General features: G+C 46.2%; 1 protein-coding gene across 9 annotated transcripts in view; it reads left to right on the forward strand.

Annotated features, from left to right (window-relative positions):
• Positions 1-25,877, forward strand: part of vav2 (vav guanine nucleotide exchange factor 2) — a 162,060-nt gene that overhangs the window by 46,395 nt on the left and 89,788 nt on the right. For all 9 annotated transcript variants that reach the window (XR_004219473.1, XM_031890516.1, XM_031890518.1 and 6 more), the window contains 1 exon segment: positions 15,519-15,635. Coding sequence is in view for 8 of the 9 variants with exons in the window: in XM_031890516.1 (XP_031746376.1) it covers positions 15,519-15,635 (117 nt within the window). In the remaining variant the exon portion in view is untranslated.

The following is a 25,877-nucleotide window of genomic DNA, read 5'->3' on the forward strand; positions in this document are numbered from 1 at the left end:
CACCTACTGTTTCCTATGATCTTCTGTATATGTTGGGAAGACCTTCCCAACTGATATCTTTGCTGCTCTGATTGGTCATCAATGTATCTCCACTTGGAAACATCTCCACCTTGACCTGATCGCCATTTGGGGTTCTGAAGAGTATTGGTCATGTATGGCCACCTTAATGGCAGTGTACTGGTGGACGTTGGTAGAGGGCCCCATACACAGGCAGATAAGCTCCCGAATCTTAAGGACCTCAATCAACTGCTTTCCTGTATCTGGCCACCTTTAATGTAGGGGTCCTTTTCAGATGTATATGGAGCCATATGCTGGATACTCGTCCTTGATTGTCCTAGAGGCCTCTATGAGCAGAATGCCTCCAGTTTGGAGATCTGGTACTGGTGGACGTTGGTAGAGGGCCCCATACACAGGCAGATAAGCTCCCGAGTCTCAAGGACCTGAATCAACAGCTTGCCTGTATCTGGCCACCTTTAATGTAGGGGTCCTTTACAGATGTATATGGAGCCATATGCCGGATACTCGTCCTTGGTTGTCCTAGAGGCCTCTATGAGCAGAATGCCTCCAGTTTGGAGATCTGGTACTGGTGGACGTTAGTAGAGGGCCCCATACACAGGCAGATAAACTCCCCAGTCTTAAGGACCTGAATCAGCAGCTTGCCTGTATCTGGCCACCTTTGGTTTAGATGTATATGGAGCCATATGCTGGATACTCATCCTTGGTTGTCCTGGAGGCCTCCATGAGCAGAATGCCACTCCTGCCTCCAGTTTGGAGATCCGGTACTGGAGGACGTTGGTACCCCTCTGCCTTACTAAAACTATATATCACATGTTCCGTTATCCTTTAAAGAGTTACAGAGGTTATGTCTTTCTCTTTGCCAGTATTCTGGATCCAATTTGCAGTGCAGAACATCAACCACCTCCCAAAATTCCGTCAGCTTATCATTAAGAGAGCTGTTATCTTCGCTGGCCGCAGCTAGCTCACATCTGTTTTGCATTCGGAGACAAAACCTCTTTCCTATTCCGCAACGCTGCCAGGATGCAGAGTGATGGTTTCCCTCCTCTGGTTTCCACCAGTCATCCATTAGCGCTCACTTATCATCCAACCGTTCCTTAATTTGTAAGAATTAGCGGTGGGAGTGAAGGCAACTTGTCATGTTCTCTGGAATTCTGGGAATGCCTGAGAAAAACTTTGTTAATCTGACCGTACACCTACTGTTTCCTATGTATGTGTTGGGCAGACCTTCCAACTGATATCATTGCTGCTCTGATTCGTCATCAACGTATCTCCACTTGGAAACATCTCCACCTGGACCTGATCGCCATTTGGGGTTCTGAAGAGTATTCATCATGTATGGCCACCTTAATGGCAGTCTAAATGGGGTGATGCGTGAAATGTGGCCAATGGGTGGCTCAGTAGACAACTAGCTATAACTTGTCTACACTATTTGGCAGGATAAGCATTTACTGCTCTCTGGGCCATACCACATCTTTTAAAAGGGGGAAGAACAGAAATGACAATTTTTATGATATACTACCCTACCTGCAAGGTCTTTCATCATGTTTAAGCACTTTTTAGTAACAGAAAGCTATTTTGCAACACCCTCTGTTACATAACATAGTAACATATAACATAGTAACATAGTTAGGTTGAAAAAAGACATACGTCCATCACGTTCAACCATAATGCCTAACTTCTTCCCATCTGAAGCCTCTCTAATTTGCCACAGAGGGGAAAAAAATTCCTTCCTGACTACAAGATGGCAATCGGACCAGTCCCTGGGGCAACTTGTATAAGAGCTATCTCCCATAACCCTGTATTCCCTCACTTGCTAAATACCCATCCAACCCCTTCTTTAAGCTATATAATGTATCAGCCGGTACCACTGATTCGGGGAGGGAATTCCACAACTTCACAGCTCTCACAGTAACAAACCCTTTCCCAATATTTAAATGGAACCTCCCTTCTTCTAAACGGTGTGGGTGCCCTCGTGCCCGTTGGAAGGCCCTACTGGTAAATAAAACATTAGAGAAGTTATTATATGATCCCCTTATATATTTATACATAGTTATCATGTCCCCCCTTAAGCGCCTCTTCTCCAGTGTAAACAGACCCAACTTGGCCAGTCTTTCCCCATAACTGAGACTTCCCATACCCTTTACCAGCTTAGTTGCCCTTCTCTGGACCCTCTCTAACTCAATAATGTCCCGTTTGAGCACTGGAGACCAGAACTGAACAGCATATTCTAGATGGGGCCTTACCAGCGCTCTGTAAAGGGGAAGAATAACCCCCTCCTCCCGTGAATCTTTGTTCTTCCTTGACTTCTAGAAATGCCAATGGAGGAAATGATCTTGTGACCCAACTTGTCCAGTCTTTCCCCATAACTGAGACTTCCCATACCCTTTACCAGCTTAGTTGCCTTTCTCTGGACCCTCTCTAACTCAATAATGTCCCGTTTGAGCACTGGAGACCAGAACTGAACATATTCTAGATGGGGCCTTACCAGCGCTCTGTAAAGGGGAAGAATAACCCCCTCCTCCCGTTAATCTTTGCCCTTCCTTGACTTCTAGAAACACCAGTCAAGGAAATGATCCTTGTGACCCAACTTGGCCAGTCTTTCCCCATAACTGAGACTTCCCATACCCTTTACCAGCTTAGTTGCCCTTCTCTGGACCCTCTCTCTAAGTCAATGTCCCATTTGAGCACTGGAGACCAAACCTGAAGGGCATATTCTAGATGGGGCCTTACCAGCGCTCTGTAAAGGGGAAGAATAACACCTATTGTGGTAAGTTGGTATGGTTCAGAAAGAACACAGAGTGCTTGAAGTTCCACATGCTCCATTCTTTCTCTCGCTCTGTTTCTCTCTTTCTTTCTTTCTTTCTTGCTCTCTCATTATACAGTGGAGGAAATAATTATTTGACCCCTCACTGATTTTGTAAGTTTGTCCAATGACAAAGAAATGAAAAGTCTCAGAACAGTATCATTTCAATGGTAGGTTTATTTTAACAGTGGCAGATAGCACATCAAAAGGAAAATCGAAAAAATAACTTTAAATAAAAGATAGCAACTGATTTGCATTTCATTGAGTGAAATAAGTTTTTGAACCCCTACCAACCATTAAGAGTTCTGGCTCCCACAGAGTGGTTAGACACTTCTACTCAATTAGTCAACCTCATTAAGGACACCTGTCTTAACTAGTCACCTGTATAAAAGCCACCTGTCCACAGAATCAATCAATCAAGCAGACTCCAAACTCTCCAACATGGGAAAGACCAAAGAGCTGTCCAAGGATGTCAGAGACAAAATTGTAGACCTGCACAAGGCTGGAATGGGCTACAAAACCATTAGCAAGAAGCTGGGAGAGAAGGTGACAACTGTTGGTGCGATTGTTCGAAAATGGAAGGAGCACAAAATGACCATCAATCGACCTCGCTCTGGGGCTCCACGCAAGATCTCACCTCGTGGGGTGTCAATGATTCTGAGAAAGGTGAAAAAGCATCCTAGAACTACACGGGAGGAGTTAGTTAATGACCTCAAATTAGCAGGGACCACAGTCACCAAGAAAACCATTGGAAACACATTACACCAATGGATTAAAATCCTGCAGGGCTCGCAAGGTCCCCCTGCTCAAGAAGGCACATGTGCAGGCCCATCTGAAGTTTGCCAATGAACACCTGAATGATTCTGTGAGTGACTGGGAGAAGGTGCTGTGGTCTGATGAGACCAAAATAGAGCTCTTTGGCATTAACTCAACTCGCTGTGTTTGGAGGAAGAAAAATGCTGCCTATGACCCCCAAAACACCGTCCCCACCGTCAAGCATGGGGGTGGAAACATTTTGCTTTGGAGGTGTTTTCCTGCTAAGGGCACAGGACAACTTTTTCGCATTAACGGGAAAATGGACGGAGCCATGTATCGTGAAATCCTGAACGACAACCTCCTTCCCTCTGCCAGGAAACTGAAAATGGGTGGTGGATGGGTGTTCCAGCACGACAATGACCCAAAACATACAGCAAAGGCAACAAAGGAGTGGCTCAAGAAGAAGCACATTAAGGTCATGGAGTGGCCTAGTCAGTCTCCGGACCTTAATCCAATAGAAAACCTATGGAGGGAGCTCAAGCTCAGAGTTGCACAGAGACAGAAACCTTAGGGATTTAGAGATGATCTGCAAAGAGGAGTGGGACCAACATTCCTCCTAAAATGTGCGCAAACTTGCTCATCAATTACAAGAAACGTTTGACCTCTGTGCTTGCAAACAAGGTGTTTTCCACTAAGTATTAAGTCTTTTTTTGTTAGAGGGTTCAAAAACTTATTTCACTCAATGAAATGCAAATCAGTTGCTATCTTTTATTTAAAGTTATTTTTTCGATTTTCCTTTTGATGTGCTATCTGCCACTGTTAAACCTACCATTGAAATGATACTGTTCTGAGACTTTTCATTTCTTTGTCATTGGACAAACTTACAAAATCAGTGAGGGGTCAAATAATTATTTCCTCCACTGTATGCACATCTCGTAACACAATTTTCCCTCAAGCTATACAATGTTGTGAATTCACACCATCGCACACAACAAATTGTCAAGCTCAGAGAATTTGTTCTACAAACAACATACTGGATTAGACCGATCCACCACTGTTCCACTGTATTTCAGTGCACAAAAGGCTACACAATTGTGCATGGAGACAGTATTGGGTGGGTTAAACTCGTTCCAGTACACAATTTTAGTAGACATTTTCAACAGTGCCAGGGTTTTGTGGATACCAGGCAGGGTGTACAGACAGCAAGCGACCGCACCCACAATCAAAATAAAGCGAGAGGCACTTTGGGGAAGACGTAGACTTGTCACGGAGGGCTTAGCTGGAAACTCTTTGAATGGTTATTGTAAAGTCGTGGCCACCTAAAGAGACATGTGTTTCAGATTCCCATCAGAGTTGAGCTTGATGATTCCCAGAGGCGTTTAGAAGGCTCACCATATAGATCATTCTAAAAAAGGATCTGTACCAGGTGCCACAGAACAAAGAGATCAATATTCATGACTGCTGTAATTTAGTAGTGAACATTTGTGCATGTGTTTTAGTGCTCTGCCAGCTGCCTTTGGCTAGAGAAACACAAGTGCCTTTCGTTATTGAAGCTCGTTATCTGAAGTGGGGAATGGTATCATCACACGTAGGCTGTGGAAGTGCCCGAAAGATTAGGAATCTCTTACGGCAGTTGGGAAATTGGTTGTAGAGAGCACTTTATTGGTGAGGTCACTAGATGAACTTGATGTGGCTGTGAATGTGTAATCTAATTGTTTGTGATTGGATCACGGTAAAGGTGGCCATACACTGGGCCGATTGTAGCTGCTGATATTGGTCCCTTGGACCGATTTAGCAGCTTACCGGCCCGTGTAGGGGCAGGAACAACCGGCATGCCCAACCGATATCAGGGCCGGAAATTGGCCAGACATCGATCGGGCAGGTTAAAAGATTTAGTCGGATTGGGGACCGCATCGGCTCATTGATGCGGTCCCTGAACCAACTGTGCCCATTGCTGTTGTTATAATTCGATTGTTCGGTCTCAGGGTCAAATGACCGAATTAGCCTAAATTCCCGTAGGTGGGGATATCGGGAGAAGATCCGCTCGCTTGGCGACCTCACCAAGCGAGCAGATCTTAACGTGTATGGCCACCTTAAGGCCTATGTGGACCAACATCATCAATAGCTCTATGTGGTCCTTGCCTGATTTTCAAACCTTCATATATGGCTGTAACAATAATGACACTTCCAGACGTGTGTGATCTAAGGTGGCCATACACGTACCAATAATCGTTCGTTCCCTCCATTGACGTTCAGGACTGAATTGTCGGATATGGATAGGGATTCTACCTCCACCTGACGATTCATTCCTAAACGCAGATGTTGCTCGGGCACCAATCAAAATCTTTTGTCCCACCTGATCGACAAGATAATGAAGCTTTTGCAATATCGGTCGTCTCGCCGATCTGCACCGAATATCGTACGAAACGAGCTTTTGCACAATAATATCGGTGCGTGTATGCCCAGCTTTATGGTGTGGCCATAAGAGGTCACTCTCTCTGTCTTTCATCGCCCTAAAGTTTAAGAGTGATGGCGGCGAGGTGTTTGGATTTTGTGTGTGTTTTGCCAAGTGTTTTGGCACAACAGTGGCCTTTCTAACTAAATTTTAGTTGGGCAGACTGTGGTTTTGTTAGATGATGACCTAGTCTGGAGTGGCCAAGTTAAGGTGCCCATAAGATTCGCTCGCTTGGCGACTTCGCCTCACCTACAGGTGGGCGATATCGGGAAACATGTAGGCTAATTCGAATTATAATGGCGGCAATGGGGCAGTCAGTTTGGGGACCGAATCAACGAGCTGATGCGGTCCCCGATCCGACTGAATCTTTTAACCTGCCCGATCGATATCTGGCCAATTTCAGGCCAGATATCGGTCGGGCATGCCCCTCATTCCTGCCCCTACACGGGCCGATAAGCTGCCGAATCGGTCTAAGGGACCCATATCGACCGCTACAATCGGCCCGTGTATGGCCACCTTTAGTAGCCATTGTTGGAAATAATGATGTGAGCTAAATAAGTGTTTCTTAAACTGTGAGGACAGCATTCTTGTCAACTTGCACTTCTGTGGAGGTCCAAATGGCCTCCTTGCTTCTCATTTCAGTCTTTTTCGCGTCATCTGGCTCCGAAATTTACAATATTATGTCCAGAACGATGTCCTTGTATGAGCAACATCTGAGGCCACCATTCATAGTGTGTAAACCTGTTCTGCTACAGAGGAACCTTCAGTAGTTATTGGTTATTTAATATTGGTGGAACATCAGTTCTAGGTTGTTGCCTATGCCTTCCCGTTGGGAATTCTAAGGACTTCCCAGCTTCCACACATTTGGAAAACTGCTAGGAAACTCCAAGGTTTGGTTCTAGGTTTTCTCTACACCCATGGAAACATGGCATCAACTATCATCGCTGGTAGATCTTCTTTAAAGATTTCCAAAGTTTTTCATGACGTTGATTGTTGAAGACCAACGTAGCAGATTTACATTTTCTTTTCTTTTAATTTCCCTTTGTTTATTTTTTGCACTTGAGTAACGACAACTCCGCTCTGCTTGAAGAGGAGGAGATTTCCCTGCGGGTCCCTATCTTCTTAGATTTCCTCCCATAAATGACTGAAGCTTTTGAAGAGCTCCTTCTATAACATGTAGCCTCTAGAAAAGCCCATGAAGCAACCAAAGCATTTATTGTAAAGAGCGCTCACCAGAAACCCATTGCACAAAAGGGAATCGTGCATGAGTAACCGCCATTTCTATTAATACTCCCTTCCCGAGGCACACTCGTGTTCGTCCTGCCAGGTGCAACCGCATAGAATTATCTTAAAGATAGCCGCAAACACAAGTGTAAATGAATGAGTATGCATTCGGTCCCTTGACATTTATGACTATTGTTTCAGGTGGAAGTGGTTCAGCCTTTTATTTCACAATGGCATAAGCTTAAAGTCATAGACTGATCGACACTAAATATGGAGGTGGTGTTTCTTTTATGTATTATAGGTACTCATGGGTGTAGCTAACATATTAAGATGCTGTTGTGTGGTCTATTTGCTTATGGAGTATGTCCCATAGAACAGGGATTGCCAACTTTTATTTTACATGTGAGCCACACTCGGTTGTAAAGAGTGTTGGGGAGCCACACCAGCATGAAAAAAGTTCTTTGGGGGTGCCAAATAAGGGCTGTGATTGGGTTCTTTGGAAGCCCCATGTGGCCTACTGGCCTGCAGGAGGTTCTGCTTGGGGTAAAACTGTGTCTCTGGGCTTCCAAAACTTGTCTCCAAGCCAGAAATGTAAAAATGGCTCCTACTTTGAGGCCACTGGGAACAACATCAAAGGGATGGTGAGGAACATGGAGCCACTGGTTGGGGATCACTGCCGTAGAACATATCTTAGCTACTCAAAGGGTGTACCAGAAATGGGCAGCTCTTGATTTGGAAACGTTGTTCTCTAATTTGGTTTAGTGGATGCTTGTAGAACTTGTAGATGGAGAGGAAACAGTGGGAGCACAGAACCTGGTGTGGTTGGATAAACAGTCCATGTTTGTAAAACAGGTCATTGTCCCTGAAGATTTTAGGGGCCCTATAAAGATATTGTTCATGGCAGTTGGTTTGTTACTGGGAACATTTTATTGCTAAGGTCACCAGAAGAACCTGATTTGGCTATAAATGTGGTGGGTCAACTTGAGCTGATCTACTTGTTTGTGATTGGATCACAATCGGGCCTATGAGGAGGAACAGCATTAATAGTCATATGTGGTTCTTGCCTGATTTTTCTTTTTGCTTGATATGTGGCCTTCCTGACCAATTAGCTGCTGTTTTGTAAGCTGACGACTTGGCCTGGGGTGACCAAGTGTCGGGAAGTAACGGTGTGAGCTATATAAGAGTTTCTCAAACTGTGGGGAGACGACTGTAGGTACCAGGTCAGTATTAGGCTTGGGTGGGGACTGGACAACAACATGCAGTTCTTTAGTAATAGGGCAGCGGTTTTCAACCTGTGGGTCAGGACTAGTGAGGGGTGAGGCATGGATTCGCGGATAATTTCCGCATTTCGCCACTGGCGGATTGTTTTGCGAAACGGATGAAAAAACTTTGCTGCGGAAAAATTCGCTGTGTGTCCAAAAATTGTCGCAGGCGTCCAAATAAATAGTTGCGGGCGTCCAAATAAATAGTTGCGGGCCTCCAAATAAATAGTTGCGCGTCCAAATAAATAGTCACAGGCTTCAAACTAAATAGTCGCGGGCTTCAAACTAAATAGTCGCACGTCAAAAAAATAGTCACGGGCATCAAGGAATAGTCGCGGGCGTCCAAATAAATAGTCGCGGGCGTCCAAATAAATAGTCGCGGGCGTCCAAATAAATAGTCGCGGGCGTCCAAATAAATAGTCGCGGGCGTCCAAATAAATAGTCGCGGGCCTCCAAATAAATAGTTGCGTGTCCAAATAAATAGTCACGGGCTTCAAACTAAATAGTCGCATGTCAAAAAAATAGTCACGGGCATCAAGGAATAGTTGCGCATCAAATAAATAGTCGCGCTTCAAGAGAATAGTCGGTCCTTCAAAAAAATAGTTGCGGGGTCAAAATAAATAGTAGCGCGTCAAAGAATAGTCGTGCGCGGGCATCCAAGTAAATAGTCGCATGTCAAAAAAATAGTAGCGGACGTCAAAAGAATAGTCGCAGGTGACAAATTTTTTTTATGTGTGACATTTTCGCCGATTCATGAATTTTTCGCCGTTTTGTGAATCTTTTAAAAGATTCCCAAATTTTTCTGGCAAAGCGAAATGGGACAGATTCGCTCATCACTAGTCGGGACCCCTTTGGGGGTGGAACGTCCCTTTCACAGGGGTCGCCTAAGACCATGGGAAAACACATATTTCCGATGGTCTTAGGAATAATTTTATGGTTGGGGGTCACCACAACATGAGGAACTGTATTAAAGGGTCGCGGCATTAGGAAGGTTGGGAACCACTGATATCTTGGACTCCATCTTGGTTCCTGGCAAGCAAGGCAATATTTGGTTCCTGGGCAGTTTTGAGATTTTGTATGTACGTGTGTGCGTATGGGCTACATAATAAGCCCCCATGTTTGAGTGGAAACAGGGATGGCCGAGGCAAACTCGGAAGCCGGATGAGCGATGGCGGCGTAAGTGCAAGCTAGGCACGGAGCCATTATCCATGGACGGCGGCCAAGTTTAGCGTGTGTGGGCTCGTAGCGTAACCTTTCAACTAGCAGGAAGAGGATTCTCCTTCTTACACAGACAAATTCAGCCGCTTTGCCTTTTATTCTTCAGTGCTTGTCTGGCTCAGCGCGGAAATTCCTGCGTACAGTCGGAAATGTCTGCTCTCTAGAGATCACTTACAATCTCGTTTTTTTTAAAGCAAAACGAAGCCGAAACAGTTGCTGGATAACTGGTGTCTCTTCGGCCTCTCCTCCCTCTTGCATCTCACCTTATATACAGGTATAGGACCCGTTATCCAGAATGCACGGGACCAAGGGTATTCCGGATAAGGGGTCTTTCTGTAATTTGGATCTCCATACCTTAAGTCTGCTAAAAAATCAATAAATTAATTAAACCCAATAGGGCTGTTCTGCCCCAATAAGGGGTAATTATATCTTAGTTGGGATCAAGTACAGGTACTGTTTTATTATTACAGAGAAAAGGGAATCATTTAACCATGAAATAAACCCAATAGGGCTGTTCTGCCCCCAATAAGGGGTAATTATATCTTAGTTGGGATCAAGTACAGGTACTGTTTTATTATTACAGAGAAAAGGGAATCATTTAACCATTAAATAAACCCAATAGGGCTGTTCTGCCCCCAATAAGGGGTAATTATATCTTAGTTGGGATCAAGTACAGGTTCTGTTTTATTATTACAGAGAAAAGGGAATCATTTAACCATTAAATAAACCCAATAGGGCTGTTCTGCCCCAATAAGGGGTAATTATATCTTAGTTGGGATCAAGTACAGGTACTGTTTTATTATTACAGAGAAAAGGGAATCAGTTTTAAAATTCTGAATTATTTGATTAAAATGGAGTCTATGGGAGACGGGCTTTATGTAATTCGGAGCTTTGTGGATAATGGGTTTCCGGATAAGGGATCCCATACCTGTACAAAGAATCGTCTTCAAATGTCCTGTGAATGCCAACGTGTGTGATTTACATGTTTTGCAAAACATACTTTTTTTCCTCCTACCTTCCCGAAATGCGACATAGTTTTTTCTGCGAATGAAGGTTGTTGGAACATTCTGAGCATATTTTACATTTTATTTACAACGTTCCTGTTAGACCTGTTGTAGGAGGAAACCCAAAAAATGTAAAGGGAAAATTACGTGAGAAAAGAGAATAGTTGTTACTATACAAGTCTATCCCTGCAATCTGTTCCTTCACAAAGTAGGAATAAATCCCATTTTATATGCTGAAATCCAGCTGCCAAACTGCTCTTCTCTTTCTGCATCATTGGAAATCCTGGCAGGGGAGGAGGGACTAAAACACTGATGTTACAAATTGTAACCACTTCCCCACAGCTTACAGACAGCCTGCAGGAACTACGTAACCCACAATGCATTGCACTGGGATGTTCCTTTCCTTATTGACATTACGTGTGCAGCAGGGGATTGTGGGATTGGGAGACTAAAGGTCCCCATACACAGGCTGATAGAAGCTGCCGATATCGGTCCCTTGGACCGATTCGACAGCTAATCGGCTTGTGTATGGGCAGAAAGGAGCGGCCTGGCCGACCGATATCTGGCCTGAAATTGGCCAGATATCGATCGGCCAGGTTAGAAAATCCAGTCGGATCGGGGACCGCATCGGCTCGTTGATGCGGTCCCCGAACCGACTGCCCCATGGCCGCAAATGTAATGGGCCAAACGATCGGATTATTTTTTTTAAAGCAACTTGCTACCCGATATCGCCCACCCGTAGGTGGGGATATCGGGGTAAAGATCCACTCGCTTGGCGACATCGCCAAGCGAGCGGATCTTATAGTGTTTGGGGACCTTAAGTCCAAAACATTCAGGTTCACCTTGCCAAAAAGCAAAAAATGATTCCTAATCTTAAGGAACCCCATTGCCAAAGCTCAGGGGGAACCATTTTATCCCCGACCTCCACGGCCAAAAGGCCCGCAGGAGGCAAGGGGCTTCGAATCCCCTTCGCCACAAGGCTTGGGAGGTCCCTTTATCCATTCTCCTCCAAGCCGAAGCATAGAAGGGGGCAGGGTACAAGTGGACCTCTGAAGAGGTCCCGGAGCGGAATGCGCCCTCTCTGGGAAAGGCGAGTACTGTTGCATTTAATTTTATTAGATGCCAATTATCCTGCCTGTACATTTTTGGAGCGTGGGAGGAAACCAGTGTACCTGGAGGAAACCCATTCAGACATGGGGAGAACCTACATACTACTTGCAGGTAGTGTCCTAGCTGGAATCGAACCCAGGACCCCAGTACTCCAAGGCACCAATACTAAACACATAGAGATGTATATGGGCCAAACGATCAAATTATAACGACTGTAATGGGCGCAGTCTGGCCTGCCCGACCGATATCTGGCCTGAAATCGAGCAGATCTCGATCGTGCAGGTTAAAAAATTCAGTCGGATCGGGGACCGCATTGGCTCGTTGATGCGGTCCCCGATCCGACTGAATTTTTTAATCGAGATCTGCTCGATTTCAGGCCAGATATCGGTCAGGCAGGCCAGTCGTTGTTGCCCCTACACGGGCCAATAAGCTGCCAAATCGGTCCAAGGGACCACAGTCGGCCCGTGTTTGGCCACCTCAAGAGCAATCTGTAAGCCCTTCCAGGAGGTTAAACTTATTTAATATGCATAAGTGCTCCACCAATCAGAGCAGTAGCAGCGGCCAAGCCCTCCGTGGTTAATTTGTTGTTGTACCTACCAGTGCATAGCCCCGAGCTGTGGGTTACAGTACCAAGGAGCAGGAAATAACTCTGAATTAACGTGCCAAGCCGATGCACCTACTTGACTCGATGGCATTTTTGTTTGGGATTTTTGTCTCCTTGCACCCTGGTGACCACGTATGCAAATTAAGAGCAGACTTGCAGATCAGGAACTAAAATAATAAGCAGTTAATCCGGCCAAATCCGGTAATTGAAGACTAACTTAACTAAAGAGGATAGGAGTAATAGGCCCCCAATGGCAGTTGTGCTTGTAGAGAAATGGAGGAGCCCATTGCCTTCATGGACACCATTCATGAGGGTTTAGTGGTCCAAAGACGCTCTCCGTGCCAGGGTGCCCATTCCATCAATGGTTTCCGGGTTGGGGGTGGGATCAGAACATGATTGATGGATTCACTTCCCTTCCAAGGGATTGTTGTGGCCCCCATCCTATGGGATACTCTTCTCCTGGGGTCTCTGAAGGGAATCATCTTCCATCTGGGCTTTTCAGGACAGAAGTTTTTGGACACAGTTTCTCACCGAAAGCCTTGGGGTCATTGCTGAATATCTCGCATTATATGTTCTTGTTGGCCGCACCGATCTGCATTTTGCCTTCATTCCATATAAAGATATTTCCAGTCCCTTCTCCTTGTATTATTCTCTCTTGGCAAAGTGATAGAACCCAACTCTACCTCAGATCTAGGCACTCTGCTTCGGAGGGAGGTGATGGCTACCATGCAAAGGGTCTGGCTAATAGCGGAGTTAAGGTGGCCATACACTGGTAGATTTCAACTGCCAATTGGGGTTCTTCGGACCATTTCGGCAGATTATCTGCCAGTTTATGGGCACCCCCAACCAATATCTGGCCTAAAATTAGCCAGATCTCAATTGGGCAGCTTTGATTTACCATCAGATCAGGGACTGCATTGGCTCATTAATACGGTCCTTGGTCCGACGGCACCTATTCGATTGTTTGGCCCTAGGGCCAAAATTAAACTCACCCACCTTTAGGTGAGTATATCGGGAGAAGATCTGCTCATTTGGCGAACAATTGGGGTTCTTCAGACCTATTCGGCAGATTATCTGGCAGTTTATGGGCACCCCCAACTGGGCCTACCCGACCAATATGTGGCCTAAAATTAGCCAGATCTCTATTAGGCAGGTTTGATTTTTCCATCAGATCTGGGACTGCATTGGCTCGTCAATGCGGTCCTTGGTCCGACGGCACCTATGTCGCCCTTGTAAATCAATCGTTTGGCCAAAATGGCCCCTATATCGCCCACCTTTAGGTGAGTATATCGGGAGAAGATCTTCTCATTTGGCAAACTCTCCAAACGAGCGAATCTTGCCGTGTATTGCCACCTTTAGCTCCGTAATGGCAACCGGTGACTGATAGCTTTAGATTGAAGTTTCCCTTTATTGTCCTAGTCTTTATCACTGATGATTCTAGCCGGCCTAAATTGTCTTCAGGATTATTGGTGCCTTTCCAAGTGCGTTTCCTTAGTGCCTGAATACATAAGCACTGAGCTTCGGTCTCGCAATGACTTCGTACATTTTCTTTTTTTTTTTTTTTTAATGTTGCCTTTAAAAATAGAAGTCATTAGGGCTTTTCCAAATGCACCATTTTAATGCGGCAATTAAACACTTCCTTTCCAGAGTCGGCCGACTGTGACGCCTGTTGGAAGGTGAAGGAATCATTTGGCCGTTGGCTGTTGCCGTTTAAAAGGATTATCGACATTTGCATTATTTTTTAGCGGAATGTTTTATGGTGACCGTAACTAGTTGTGTTTTAACGTGAGAGATTGGCTTTCTCCTGGCTTTGCAGTTAATGAAGCAAATGATCATATGTTTGGGATGTAGCGGTAAAGGCAGGCTTACACGGGCAGATTTCAGCTGTCGATTCGGGTCCTGCAGACGAATTTGGCAGCTTATCTGCCCGTGTATGGGCACCCCTGATGGGCCTACCTGACCGTTATCTGGCCTAAAATTGGCCAGATCTTGATTCAGTAGGTTTGATGTTCCCGTCGGATCAGGGACTACATCTGCTTGTTGATGTGATTCTGGGTACGACTGCCCATATATCCACCATTTTAATTCAGATGATCTAATTAGCCCTATATCACCCACCTCAACTGGGCATATTGGGAGAAGATCCACTCTTTTGGCGAGGTCGCCAAATGAATTGATCTTCTCCCAATATGCCTAGGGGAGTAGTTATTGTGTATGTCCACCTAAAGGGTGACGTCAAATGGACCTGGTTTGAACACCCAATAGGGCCAGGGGGGTGTCCAATCAAAGGCATAGCCCAACCCTTGGCCAATGGGATTTTCCTTCCAATGCTAATCAATAATTAAACAAGCCCTAAACAGATACCAATCGGAGACAATCTTGGGTGCCAACTGTCTTTATATGGGCACCTAAACACAACAACTATGGGGAATACAGATCAATGTGGAGTTCTGGTTGGTGTTACATGACTAAATTATGACCCCCTCCTCACCTTTTCTACCTCCATCTCTTCACCTTGGGGAGTCGATAGCTTGAACACTTGATACTGAGAGATGTCAGGGAACATGGTTCTCTACAGCTGTAAATCAGATCAGTAACAGTATTAATTCCCATGTAGTGCCCTTAGATCAGGGGTCCTCAAACTACGGCTCCGCCCCCCCCCCGGGAAATTTACCGGGCCCCCCGCTGCGAGAGACTCAGGGTAGCTGAGGGGGAGGACGGACGGCGCTTACAGAAAGTAAGGTAGACGGACTGCAGACCGGGGGGAACTGGAAGAGGGAGGACTCAGCGGGAGGGTGTACAGACAGATGAACAGAGCGCGGGAGGCGGGGTGATGGCGGTCTGGCCCCCCAACAGTTTCAGGGGCCATGATATGACCCCTTGCTTAAGAAGTTTGAGGACCCCTGCCTTAGATAATCTCGCGGTCAAAAATAAGCTGTTTTTCTCTTTTTGGTTTAGTTACCCTTTAATGCCCACCTTATCAATTTTACAAACGTGTCTTAATACCGGAAATAAAAACCATGCCCGAATCTTTGGTCCTCAATTTTGTCCTTGTCTCTTCTAGTTCTTGTGCCTGAAGAACATTCGAACATTCCTCAAAGTTTGCCACGACAAGTTTGGATTACGGAACTGCGATCTCTTCGACCCCTTCGACCTGTTCGACGTCCGGGATTTCGGAAAGGTAAGAAACCCCCCCCACCCACCAAACGTTACATTTTGTCTAAAACTTAAACACTAGGTTTCTCGGCCTTGGGGTGGTCATTAAAGAACGGTTCTCTGCCCAATATAGAAACCTAGGTAGAAGGCCAAAATGTGATGCTCTGATAGTTTGGTCTCCAGGTCAACTAACTGACCACCTAGCTTGTCTAGAGAAGACTGCATTCGCAGCTCAAAGTGGTCCTCACCCAATGGTAATATAAAGTCAGCACGAAGGCCAAAATGTGATGATCTGATAGTTTGGTCTCCAGGTCAACTAACTGACCACCTAGCTTGTCTAGAGAAGACTGCATTCGCAGCTCAAAGTGGTCCTCACCCAATGGTAATATAAAGTCAACACAATCAATATCTGCCCATGTTCCAACCAAATATCAGTCTGGGAAGTTGCAGTTTGGCCCATTACATGAGTGAATAAATTGCCAATGAGGTCATAAGTATCATCCCGTATATGACATGTTGGCTTATGTAGGCATCCTGGTCCTTTTGGGTATTGAGGGCAGACCTATAAGGTTAACTTGTATTTACCTCTCTTCAAACCCTGGCATGATAAAGAATCTATTCATCTGGAGTTGGCTTGTATGTTGCCGCTTTTCTTCGAAACACTCTGTTCCTGATGTCATGGTGGTTTTTATTGGTCGTTAAAAAGTGCTCTGAACCAATGCTTTGAAATTAAATGACTGTTTGCCCTGTAAACTCAAGACGGTAAACCAGAGTTGATATGTTGACTTTAGTTCCTCATTGTTGAGATGTTTGGAGAGGATCCAGAAGGTTACAATAACACCCCCCCCCCCCCCACCCACGGGGGAATCCCGTCTGCCCTGCCGCATTGAACTGTGTGCTACTCAAGTGTTTAATAGGCAGAGAGGAGCATCGTTGCCAGTGTGTATATAACACTCTGACCTTTCGTCTCTGGGTTGTAGAGGAGGGGTTTGAGATCTAAGAGAAAGGGGGTGAGTGGTAGTTTGTTGGGGGGATCCTTAATGGAGAAGGATCTGGGGGTTTTTGTAGATAACAAGTTGTCTAATTCCAGGCAGTGTCATTCTGTGGCTACTAAATCAAATAAAGTGCTGTCTTGTATAAAAAAGGGCATTGACTCAAGGGATGAGAACATCATTTTGCCCCTTTATAGGTCCCTGGTAAGGCCTCACCGTGAGTATGGGGGGCAGTAACAGTGAGTATGGGGGGCAGTTTTGGGCTCCAGTCCTTAAGAAGGATATTAATGAGCTGGAGAGAGTGCAGAGACTGCAACTAAACTGGTAAAGGGGATGGAAGGGTTAAACTATGAGGTGAGACTGTCAGGGTTGGGGTTGTTTTCTCTGGAAAAGAGGCGCTTGCGAGGGGACATGATTACTCTGTACAAGTACATTAGAGGGGATTATAGCCAGATGGGGGGTTGTGTTTTCCCATAAAAACTATCAACGCACCAGAGGTCACCCCTTTAGATTAGAGGAACGGAGCTTCCGTCTGAAGCAGTGTAGGGGGTTCCTCACAGTGAGGGCAGTGAGGGGGTTGGGGAATGCCCTGCCGGGGGATGTTGGGTAGGGGGTTCCTCACGGTGAGGGCAGTGAGGGGGTTGGGGAATGCCCTGCCGGGGGATGTTGGGTAGGGGGTTCCTCACGGTGAGGGCAGTGAGGGGGTTGGGGAATGCCCTGCCGGGGGATGTTGGGTAGGGGGTTCCTCACGGTGAGGGCAGTGAGGGGGTTGGGGAATGCCCTGCCGGGGGATGTTGGGTAGGGGGTTCCTCAGGGTGAGGGCAGTGAGGGGGTTGGGGAATGCCCTGCCGGGGGATGTTGGGTAGGGGGTTCCTCACGGTGAGGGCAGTGAGGGGGTTGGGGAATGCCCTGCCGGGGGATGTTGGGTAGGGGGTTCCTCACGGTGAGGGCAGTGAGGGGGTAATGATGACCTAAAACATTGGGCTGAATCAAGCAAGTAGTTCTCCAAGAAGTTGAGTGTGGCCTCCAAGAAGTTGACCATGGTCCTCCGTCTCTTTGAGTACTGATGTGTATTGCATGAAACACCAGGAAGACAAGGGCCGTTTGGTCCAGGAAAGGGCAAAAACCCTGTTTTAGTTGCCCTTACATCGACTGTGTTATTAATATATCAAATTCCCCAAGTTCCTCTGTCTGCGAACATATCCAGATACAATAATGTAAATAAGTTCTAGGAAATCACAGTGTGTAGGCTCTCTCGGTCTTGGTCTGTTGAACACAGAGCAGCGATGAGTGGGGTTCCTACCGTAAAAATTAAATTTCCCCCCATGCTTCACTGGTTCCCAGCATTGCTTACTGGCGGCTGATGTTCTATTCAGCCTGATGTATGATCTGCCTGTTAGACGCGGTTTCTGGTAATCCCCTGCCGAGGAACTTGCAGATGTTCAGTAAAACCTTCTTGATGGGCTGGTTGGAAGCCTTGGAAGTCCCCTATAAGAGGGTATAATGTATTAGAAGTGGAAAGTTTGCAAGGGTCTAGTAACCTATAGCAACCCAACAGACGTTGTGCTAACTGCTGACTGGTTGCTATGGGTTACGAGGCCAGTTGCCTGTCTCGGAGGCTGCGGTGCAATGGCTGACTTTTTAAGAACCCCTCTATGTATAAAACAAGGAATTTCAAAAAGAATTGCATCTCTTTTTATTGTATCTCTTTTTGCTTCAAACCGGTGTCAAAGATTATCTGTTATAAAACTAAATTGCGGGGTTTATTAGTTGAAGCCGCAGTAAGTTACTCTGAACCATTACCCTAAACTTCATAAATTATTTACGGAAAGTTTTATAGTTCGTTAGGCTGCAAAGCCTGCTGTTGCCTAGATACCCTTATTTACTTGGTAAAGCTGGCTGCCACTTGGATTGCTTGTTAGTTAGTCTACTGTCCCTTAGATACCACTGGTTAGGTGGCCAAGCCTATTGTCCCTTAGATACCACTGGTTAGTTGGCCAAGCTTACTGTTGCATAGATACCTCTGGTTAGGTGGCCAAGCCTACTGTCCCTTAGATACCACTGGTTAGGTGGCCAAGCCTACTGTCCCTTAGATACCACTGGTTAGGTGGCCAAGCTTACTGTTGCATAGATACCTCTGGTTAGGTGGCCAAGCCTACTGTTGCATAGATACCTCTGGTTAGGTGGCCAAGCCTACTGTTGTATAGATACCTCTGGTTAGGTGGCCAAGCCTAATGTTGCATAGATACCTCTGGTTAGGTGGCCAAGCCTACTGTTGCATAGATACTTCTGGTTAGGTGGCAGTAGGTGGCAAAGCCTTCTGTTGCCTTGATACTTCTAGTTAGGTGGCAGTAGGTGGCAAAGCCTTCTGTTGCCTAGATACTTCTGGTTAGGTGGCAGTAGGTGGCAAGGCCTTCTGTTGCCTAGATACTTCTGGTTAGGTGGCAGTAGGTGGCAAGGCCTTCTGTTGCCTAGATACTTCTGGTTAGGTGGCAGTACGTGGCAAAGCCTTCTGTTGCCTAGATACTTCTGGTTAGGTGGCAGTAGGTGGCAAGGCCTTCTGTTGCCTAGATACTTCTGGTTAGGTGGCAGTAGGTGGCAAAGCCTTCTGTTGCCTTGATACTTCTAGTTAGGTGGCAGTAGGTGGCAAAGCCTTCTGTTGCCTAGATACTTCTGGTTAGGTGGCAGTAGGTGGCAAGGCCTTCTGTTGCCTAGATACTTCTGGTTAGGTGGCAGTAGGTGGCAAGGCCTTCTGTTGCCTAGATACTTCTGGTTAGGTGGCAGTACGTGGCAAAGCCTTCTGTTGCCTAGATACTTCTGGTTAGGTGGCAGTAGGTGGCAAAGCCTTCTGTTGGGGCTTCTGTTGGGATCTTCCCCAAGACCACAAAAACGGTTCGACGTATCTTTTTCCCACGGAAATTGTATGAACATTTAAATCCAGCAAAATATTCTTCCTAATACACTTAATAAAACGAGTTTTCGCTAACAGTTGGCAAAAAAATAATTTCACCTCCGCGTTTGCTGGAAGCCGTTCCTCGCGCCGTGCCAGAAAGGATTTCCCTCGTGAGATTTTTGCCAGTATCGAGCGTAATTTTTATTTAATGAACAAATGGGCAGTTGCTGCAAGTGGTCTGGAGTCGGCCCAAATACAGTGTGCCAGCTTCATTTGTAACACACTACTTGCTCTTAAAGGAGAAGTAAAGCCAATAATATGCCCGTAGGACCCTTGTGTAGGCCCCGGCTGCGTGGTCCACAATCCAGAGAATGGCAGTGATTGCAGATAGTCAACTGCTATGGCAGTTTGCGGTCAGAATAAGGAATGAGGGGGGGCCTTTGGACACTGCTTCCTTGGTTCAAATAGACCATTTTGCCCAAGAAGAGCACTGCTTGGGGCTCCCAGTGGAACCAGCTATCTGTTGTAAAGGTGGCCATACACTGAAAGACTTCAGCTGCCAATTGAGGTCCTTCAGACCGATTCAGTAGCTTATCTGCCCATGTATGGGCACCACCAACGGGCCTAACCGAGCAACATCTGGCCTAAAATTGTCAATTTGGCAGGTTTTCCGTGGGATCAGGGGCCTCATCAACGAGCTTGGCCCTGGGGCCAAATGATTGAATTAGCCAAGTATCGCATATTGGGAGAAGATCTGCTATTTTGGTGACCTCTGCTTTTAGGTGGACTAGACCTTAATTAGTGATCATTATCAGGCTTATGAGCTTGGTGTTGGTCTACATGGACCATGAGCACGGTGTTGGTTTACATGGACAAGATCTGCTTTTTTGGTGGCCTCCGCTTTTAGGAGGACTAGACCTTAACTGCAGATCATTATCAGGCTTCTGAGCTCGGTGTTGGGTCTATATGGACCATGAGTGCGGTGTTGGTCTACATCAGGGATCCCCAACCTTTTTAACTTGTGAGCCACATTCAACTGGAAAAAGTGTTGGGGAGCAACACAAGCATGGAAACATTTGCACCCCTGGGGGTGCAAATAAGGGCTATAATTGGCTATTAGGTAGCCCCTATGTGGACTGGCAGCCTACAGGAGGCTCTGTTTGGCTTTACACTGGGTTTTATGCAACCAAAAGTTGCCCCCAAGCCAGAAATTCAAAAATAAGCACCTACTTTGAAGCCACTGGGGGCAACATCCAAGGGGTTGGAGAGCAACATGTTGCTGGTTGGGGATCACTGGTCTACATGGACCAGATCTGCTCTTCTGGTGACCTCTGCTTTTAGGAGGACTAGACCTTCACTGCTGATCGTTATCCGGCTTCTGAGCTTGGTGTTGGGTCTACATGGACCATGAGTGCGGTGTTGGTCTTCATGGACCTGATCTGCTCTTCTGGTGACCTCTGCTTTTAGGAGGACTAGACCGTAACTGCTGATCATTATCAGGCTTATGAGCTCGGTGTTGGTCTACATCAGTGATCCCCAACCTTTTAGACCAGTGAGCCACATTCAAATGGAATAAGTGTCGGGGAGCAACACAACCATGAAAAAGGTCCCTGGTGGTGCCAATAAGAGCTATAATTGGCTATTTAATAGCCCCCATGAAGACTGGCAGCCTACAGAAGGTTCTGCTTGACATTATTCTGGGTTTTTATGCAACCAAAACTTGCCTCCAAGCCAGCAATTCAAAAATAAGAGCCTTCTTTGAGGCCACAGGGAGCAACATCCAATGGGTTGGGGAGCAACATGTTGCTCACGAGGCACTGGTTGGGGATCACCGGTCTACATGGACCATGAGTGCGGTGTTGGTCTACGTGGATCAGATCTTCTCCCAATATGCCCACCTTAGGTGGGCATATTGGGAGAAGATCTGCTCTTTTGGTGACCTCTGCTTTTAGGTGGACTAGACCTTAACTGCTGATCATTATCAGGCTTCTGAGCTTGGTGTTGGTCTACATGGACCTGATCTGCTCTTCTGGTGACCTCTGCTTTTAGGAGGACTAGACCGTAACTGCTGATCATTATCAGGCTTAAGAGCTTGGTGTTGGGTCTACATGGGCCATGAGCACTGTCTAACAATATATATTAGGCCATTGATTTTCTGTTTCACTAGAAGTGATTGAAACCACTAGGATGTTTAAAATGCGCCGCGGTGCTCAGCCGTATATAACCGTGAACAGATGCATCCGATGATCTATAGCAGTAATAGAGACCTGCTGGGTTTCACTTGACTCTCTCCTCGGCTAAAGTCGGGAGAGAGAAGTAATCCTGCATGGAGAACAGGTCTGAGCATTGCTTACTGTGGAGACGCGTTTCATGCATGTTTATGTGATGTTCCTTTAGCAGTTACAGTATATATGGAGCTGGAGTGCTTCTACCAGTGATGGTAGGTGCTCCCGTGGGGGCTCTAGTAGGCCTCTTACTTCTATTATAATGAGTTATAACTGTTCCCTAAGAGGCCCAGTCTGGTACTGGCCTGTTTAAACCCATCTAAATGGGGAAGCAACCCACCATGTAGCCTTTGAACTACACTTCCCAGCATCCTCTCCCACACTTCTCCTTTTTTGTTGTTATTCTCTTCCCTGTTCATACAGAGACTGACAGGCCGAATGACTGATAATATAAATATCCCGCACAGATAATATTTGTCATTTCCCTCCCATGCGTCTTTCCTGTTATTGCTGCCCCGTTTCCAGCAAGCCTCGCTCTGTTTATATCTGGCAATAGGAGGAATGAGAATTCCCATGGGGTGCGGCATTTTTTTTCTTAAAGGGGAATCACATTTTTATAGTTTGATAACGGGGTTCAAATCCACTCTGCTATTCGATAGTCATCCCATCGTTCATTTTGATGTAGGTTATATGAGAAAGTGGAACGTATTATCTGCAGATTTGGGATCTTTTAATACTGTGAGCGGCCATGACGGTTGTGTTAAGAAAACTCTAATAAAAGCACCGCCCTCTGCTGGCCGTATCATCAAAAGTGTAATGTATCACTTGCTTTTGTAGCCTGTACAAGGGGTGGGGTCTAATCTTTAGTGGAACAGTGATTAACAGACCACGCCCCCTATCTAAACGTGCTTTTTCCAAGGCAAGATGGCCGCCTACTTGTAAGATAGGAAGATGGCTGATCATCTTTTCATGGTGGATTTTTAAAAAATCAGAACCATAGCATTTTGGGAGAGGGGCGGGGCAATATTTTGGAGTTGGGTGATGGTTTGGTTTTACTTGTCCTTTAAAAGGGGGGACCTGTCGCCCACAGATATAATGCTGTATAATATATATAATATATTTTTTATTAAATCGTCCATACCTGTTATAAATGTGTTTAAAAATCTGAGCTGTCAATCATATGTTGGCTGCCCCGCCTCTATGCCGCAGGCATAGAGGCGGGGCAGCCAACATATGATTGACAGCTCAGATTTTTAATTATAATTACTTTTAATTTTCCATTCAGCACTTCCTTGATGGCAAATGCATAAGATTTTGGGGTGAAACAAAGCTTTGCCTTAATAACAGTGAATACAAAATGGCGCCGGCCTGCTGGCTGTGATTGTGAATTCCAGGACTGAAGGGTAAAATAATGAAATAGTTTATATAGTGTAAGTAAAGTTTATTTAGCTCTACTAACATGATAGAAATAAATTTGGAATCATTTCTTAAGGTGACGGTTCCCCTTTAATGGACCTGTGTCGGGGGAGGGGAAGTTCTAGAAAGTTCTAAAAAATGTAAAACATTTCAGAATGGAATGTGTGCTCGATTGTTTGCCTGAAGGATCTCGAAGAGCCAACCTTGGCTATGGGAGTGAAGGGCAGCGTGGGTAATTGTGGGCAAGTAACTGAGGAACAAGGAAATGAGAATTAGTTGAGGGGGAATGAAGCCTCTGGGAACCAGGAAGTGTAGATAAACAGAGATACGGCTGAATCCTGCACGGCCAAAGTCACTTTCACCGGGACCAACCCCGCTCTCTACTCTCTGCCCCTGATTTTATTGCCCCGCTGTGAAGGTTACACGTATACCCGACACACGCAGTAGTTAAGGTTGAACAAAGACACAATTCAGTCATGATCAAGTATAAAATCCCTCTTTCCATTTGACATATCCGCGTGCATACTTAATGGGAAGGAAGAAAGAGCGATCGGATTATCTTCGCCATAAATATGAATGACTGGCGCGGGGAGCAGACGGGAGCGTGGGCACCCAGTGGGGTGGAACTGATTGATGGCGGCCAAGCTCTACCCTAGTGAGTTGGAGAGGATCCTAATGGGCATGGGGTTACTGCCGTGCCGCCTTCTGTTTGTTACTAATGCACTTTCCCATCGCTTACGCCTGTCCCCCCTTCCACGAGTCGCACCGAACCTCAGCGGAACATTTCCCCCCTACTTAAAGGGCCCCGGCACCCACGTTTTGAGACATTAACTGCTGTAATAGGGTGCTCTATCCACCTTCTTCTGTTTTGAAGTTGGACCTTCTATCGACTTGTTCTGGAATCAGTTGGTCGCGCCGGGCAAACCCTCGTCTCAGGCTCAATGCCTCTCTGGTAGATCTGTTGGACATTCTGACCATACATGGGCCAATTGTTGCTGCTGATATTGGTCCTTTATACTGATTGGTTAGCTTATCTGCCCCTGTATGGGCACAAACGACAGGCCTGTCCAACCAACATCTGGCCAGATCTCAATCGGGCTGGTTGGATTTTTCCCGTCGAATCGGGAACCACATCGGTTTGTTGATGACGCACCGAACCTCAGCGGAACATTTCCCCCCTACTTAAAGGGCCCCTGCACCCACGTTTTGAGACATTAACTGCTGTAATAGGGTGCTCTATCCATCTTTTTCTGTTTTGAAGTCGGACCTTCTATCAACTTCTGGAATCAGTTGGTCGCGCCGGGCAAACCCTCGTCTCAGCTTCAGTGCTTTCCACCAGGTGCATTGAGTGGTTGTACCTCTGTTGGACATTCCTTGGGGCAGCTATACACAGGCTGATTGGTCCTTTATACTGATTGGGTAGCTTATCTGCCCCTGTATGGGCACAAACGATGGGCCTGTCCAACCAACATCTGGCCAGATCTCAATCGGGCAGGTTCGATTTTTCCCGTTGGATCGGGAACCGCATCTGCTTGTTGATGACGCATAGAACCTCAGCAGAACATTTTCACCCCCTACTTAAAGGGCCCCGGCCCTAGCTATGAAAAGTGCACCCATGTTTTAAGACATTAACTACTGTAATTGGGTGCTCTATCCACCTTCTGCTTTTACCGTTGTTTGAAGTCGGTTTGAACGTCTATCGACTTGTTCTGGAATCAGTTGGTCGCACCGGGCAAACCCTCGTCTCAGCCTCAATGCTTTCCACCAGGTGCATTGAGTGGTTGTACCTCTGTTGGACATTCCTTAGGGCGGCCATACACGGGCCAAGTCTAGCTGCCGATAATGGTCATTTATACTGATTGGGTAGCTTATCTGCCCCGTGTATGGGCACAAACGATGGGCCTGCCCGACCAACATCTGGCCAGATCTCAATCGGGCTGGTTGGATTTTTCCCGTTGGATCGGGAACCGCATTGGCTTGTTGACGTGGTCCCCAAACCGATGGCGCCTATACCTGCCGTTCTAATTCGATTGTCGGGCTCCGGGTTTTGAGGCATAAGTATGCTGGGCTTTACTCTCTTACAGCATATTCAGTATTAAGCCTAAATTAAAGCTGAATTATATATATATATATATATGGGGGCATGACATTGAATATCAGCAGTCACTAGTTAATGTTCTTGTAAATGCTAACAAATCTCAGTTGTCACAAGGAAGTACATTAGGGAATCTGATAAGGGATCTGTTAATCAGTAACCAGTACGTCTGTTATTTAATAATGTATAATTCCTCACATTCCCATCAGCCCCTGCCCCAGTGAGCTTACAATCTAAGGTCCCTATCCCATTCCCATCAGCCCCTGCCCCAGTGAGCTTACAATCTAAGGTCCCTATCCCATTCCCATCAGCCCCTGCCCCAGTGAGCTTACAATCTAAGGTCCCTATCACATTCCCATCAGTCCCTGCCCCAGTGAGCTTTACACTCTAAGGTCCCTATCCCATTCCCATCAGCCCCTGCCCCAGTGAGCTTACAATCTAAGGTCCCTATCCCATTCCCATCAGTCCCTGCCCCAGTGAGCTTACAATCTAAGGTCCCTATCCCATTCCCATCAGCCCCTGCCCCAGTGAGCTTACAATCTAAGGTCCCTATCACATTCCCATCAGTCCCATGCCCCAGTGAGCTTACAATCTAAGGTCCCTATCACATTCCCATCAGCCCTGCCCCAGTGAGCTTACAATCCTA

Source organism: Xenopus tropicalis, chromosome 8, assembly GCF_000004195.4.
Source record: "Xenopus tropicalis strain Nigerian chromosome 8, UCB_Xtro_10.0, whole genome shotgun sequence".
Classification (NCBI taxonomy): domain Eukaryota; kingdom Metazoa; phylum Chordata; class Amphibia; order Anura; family Pipidae; genus Xenopus; species Xenopus tropicalis.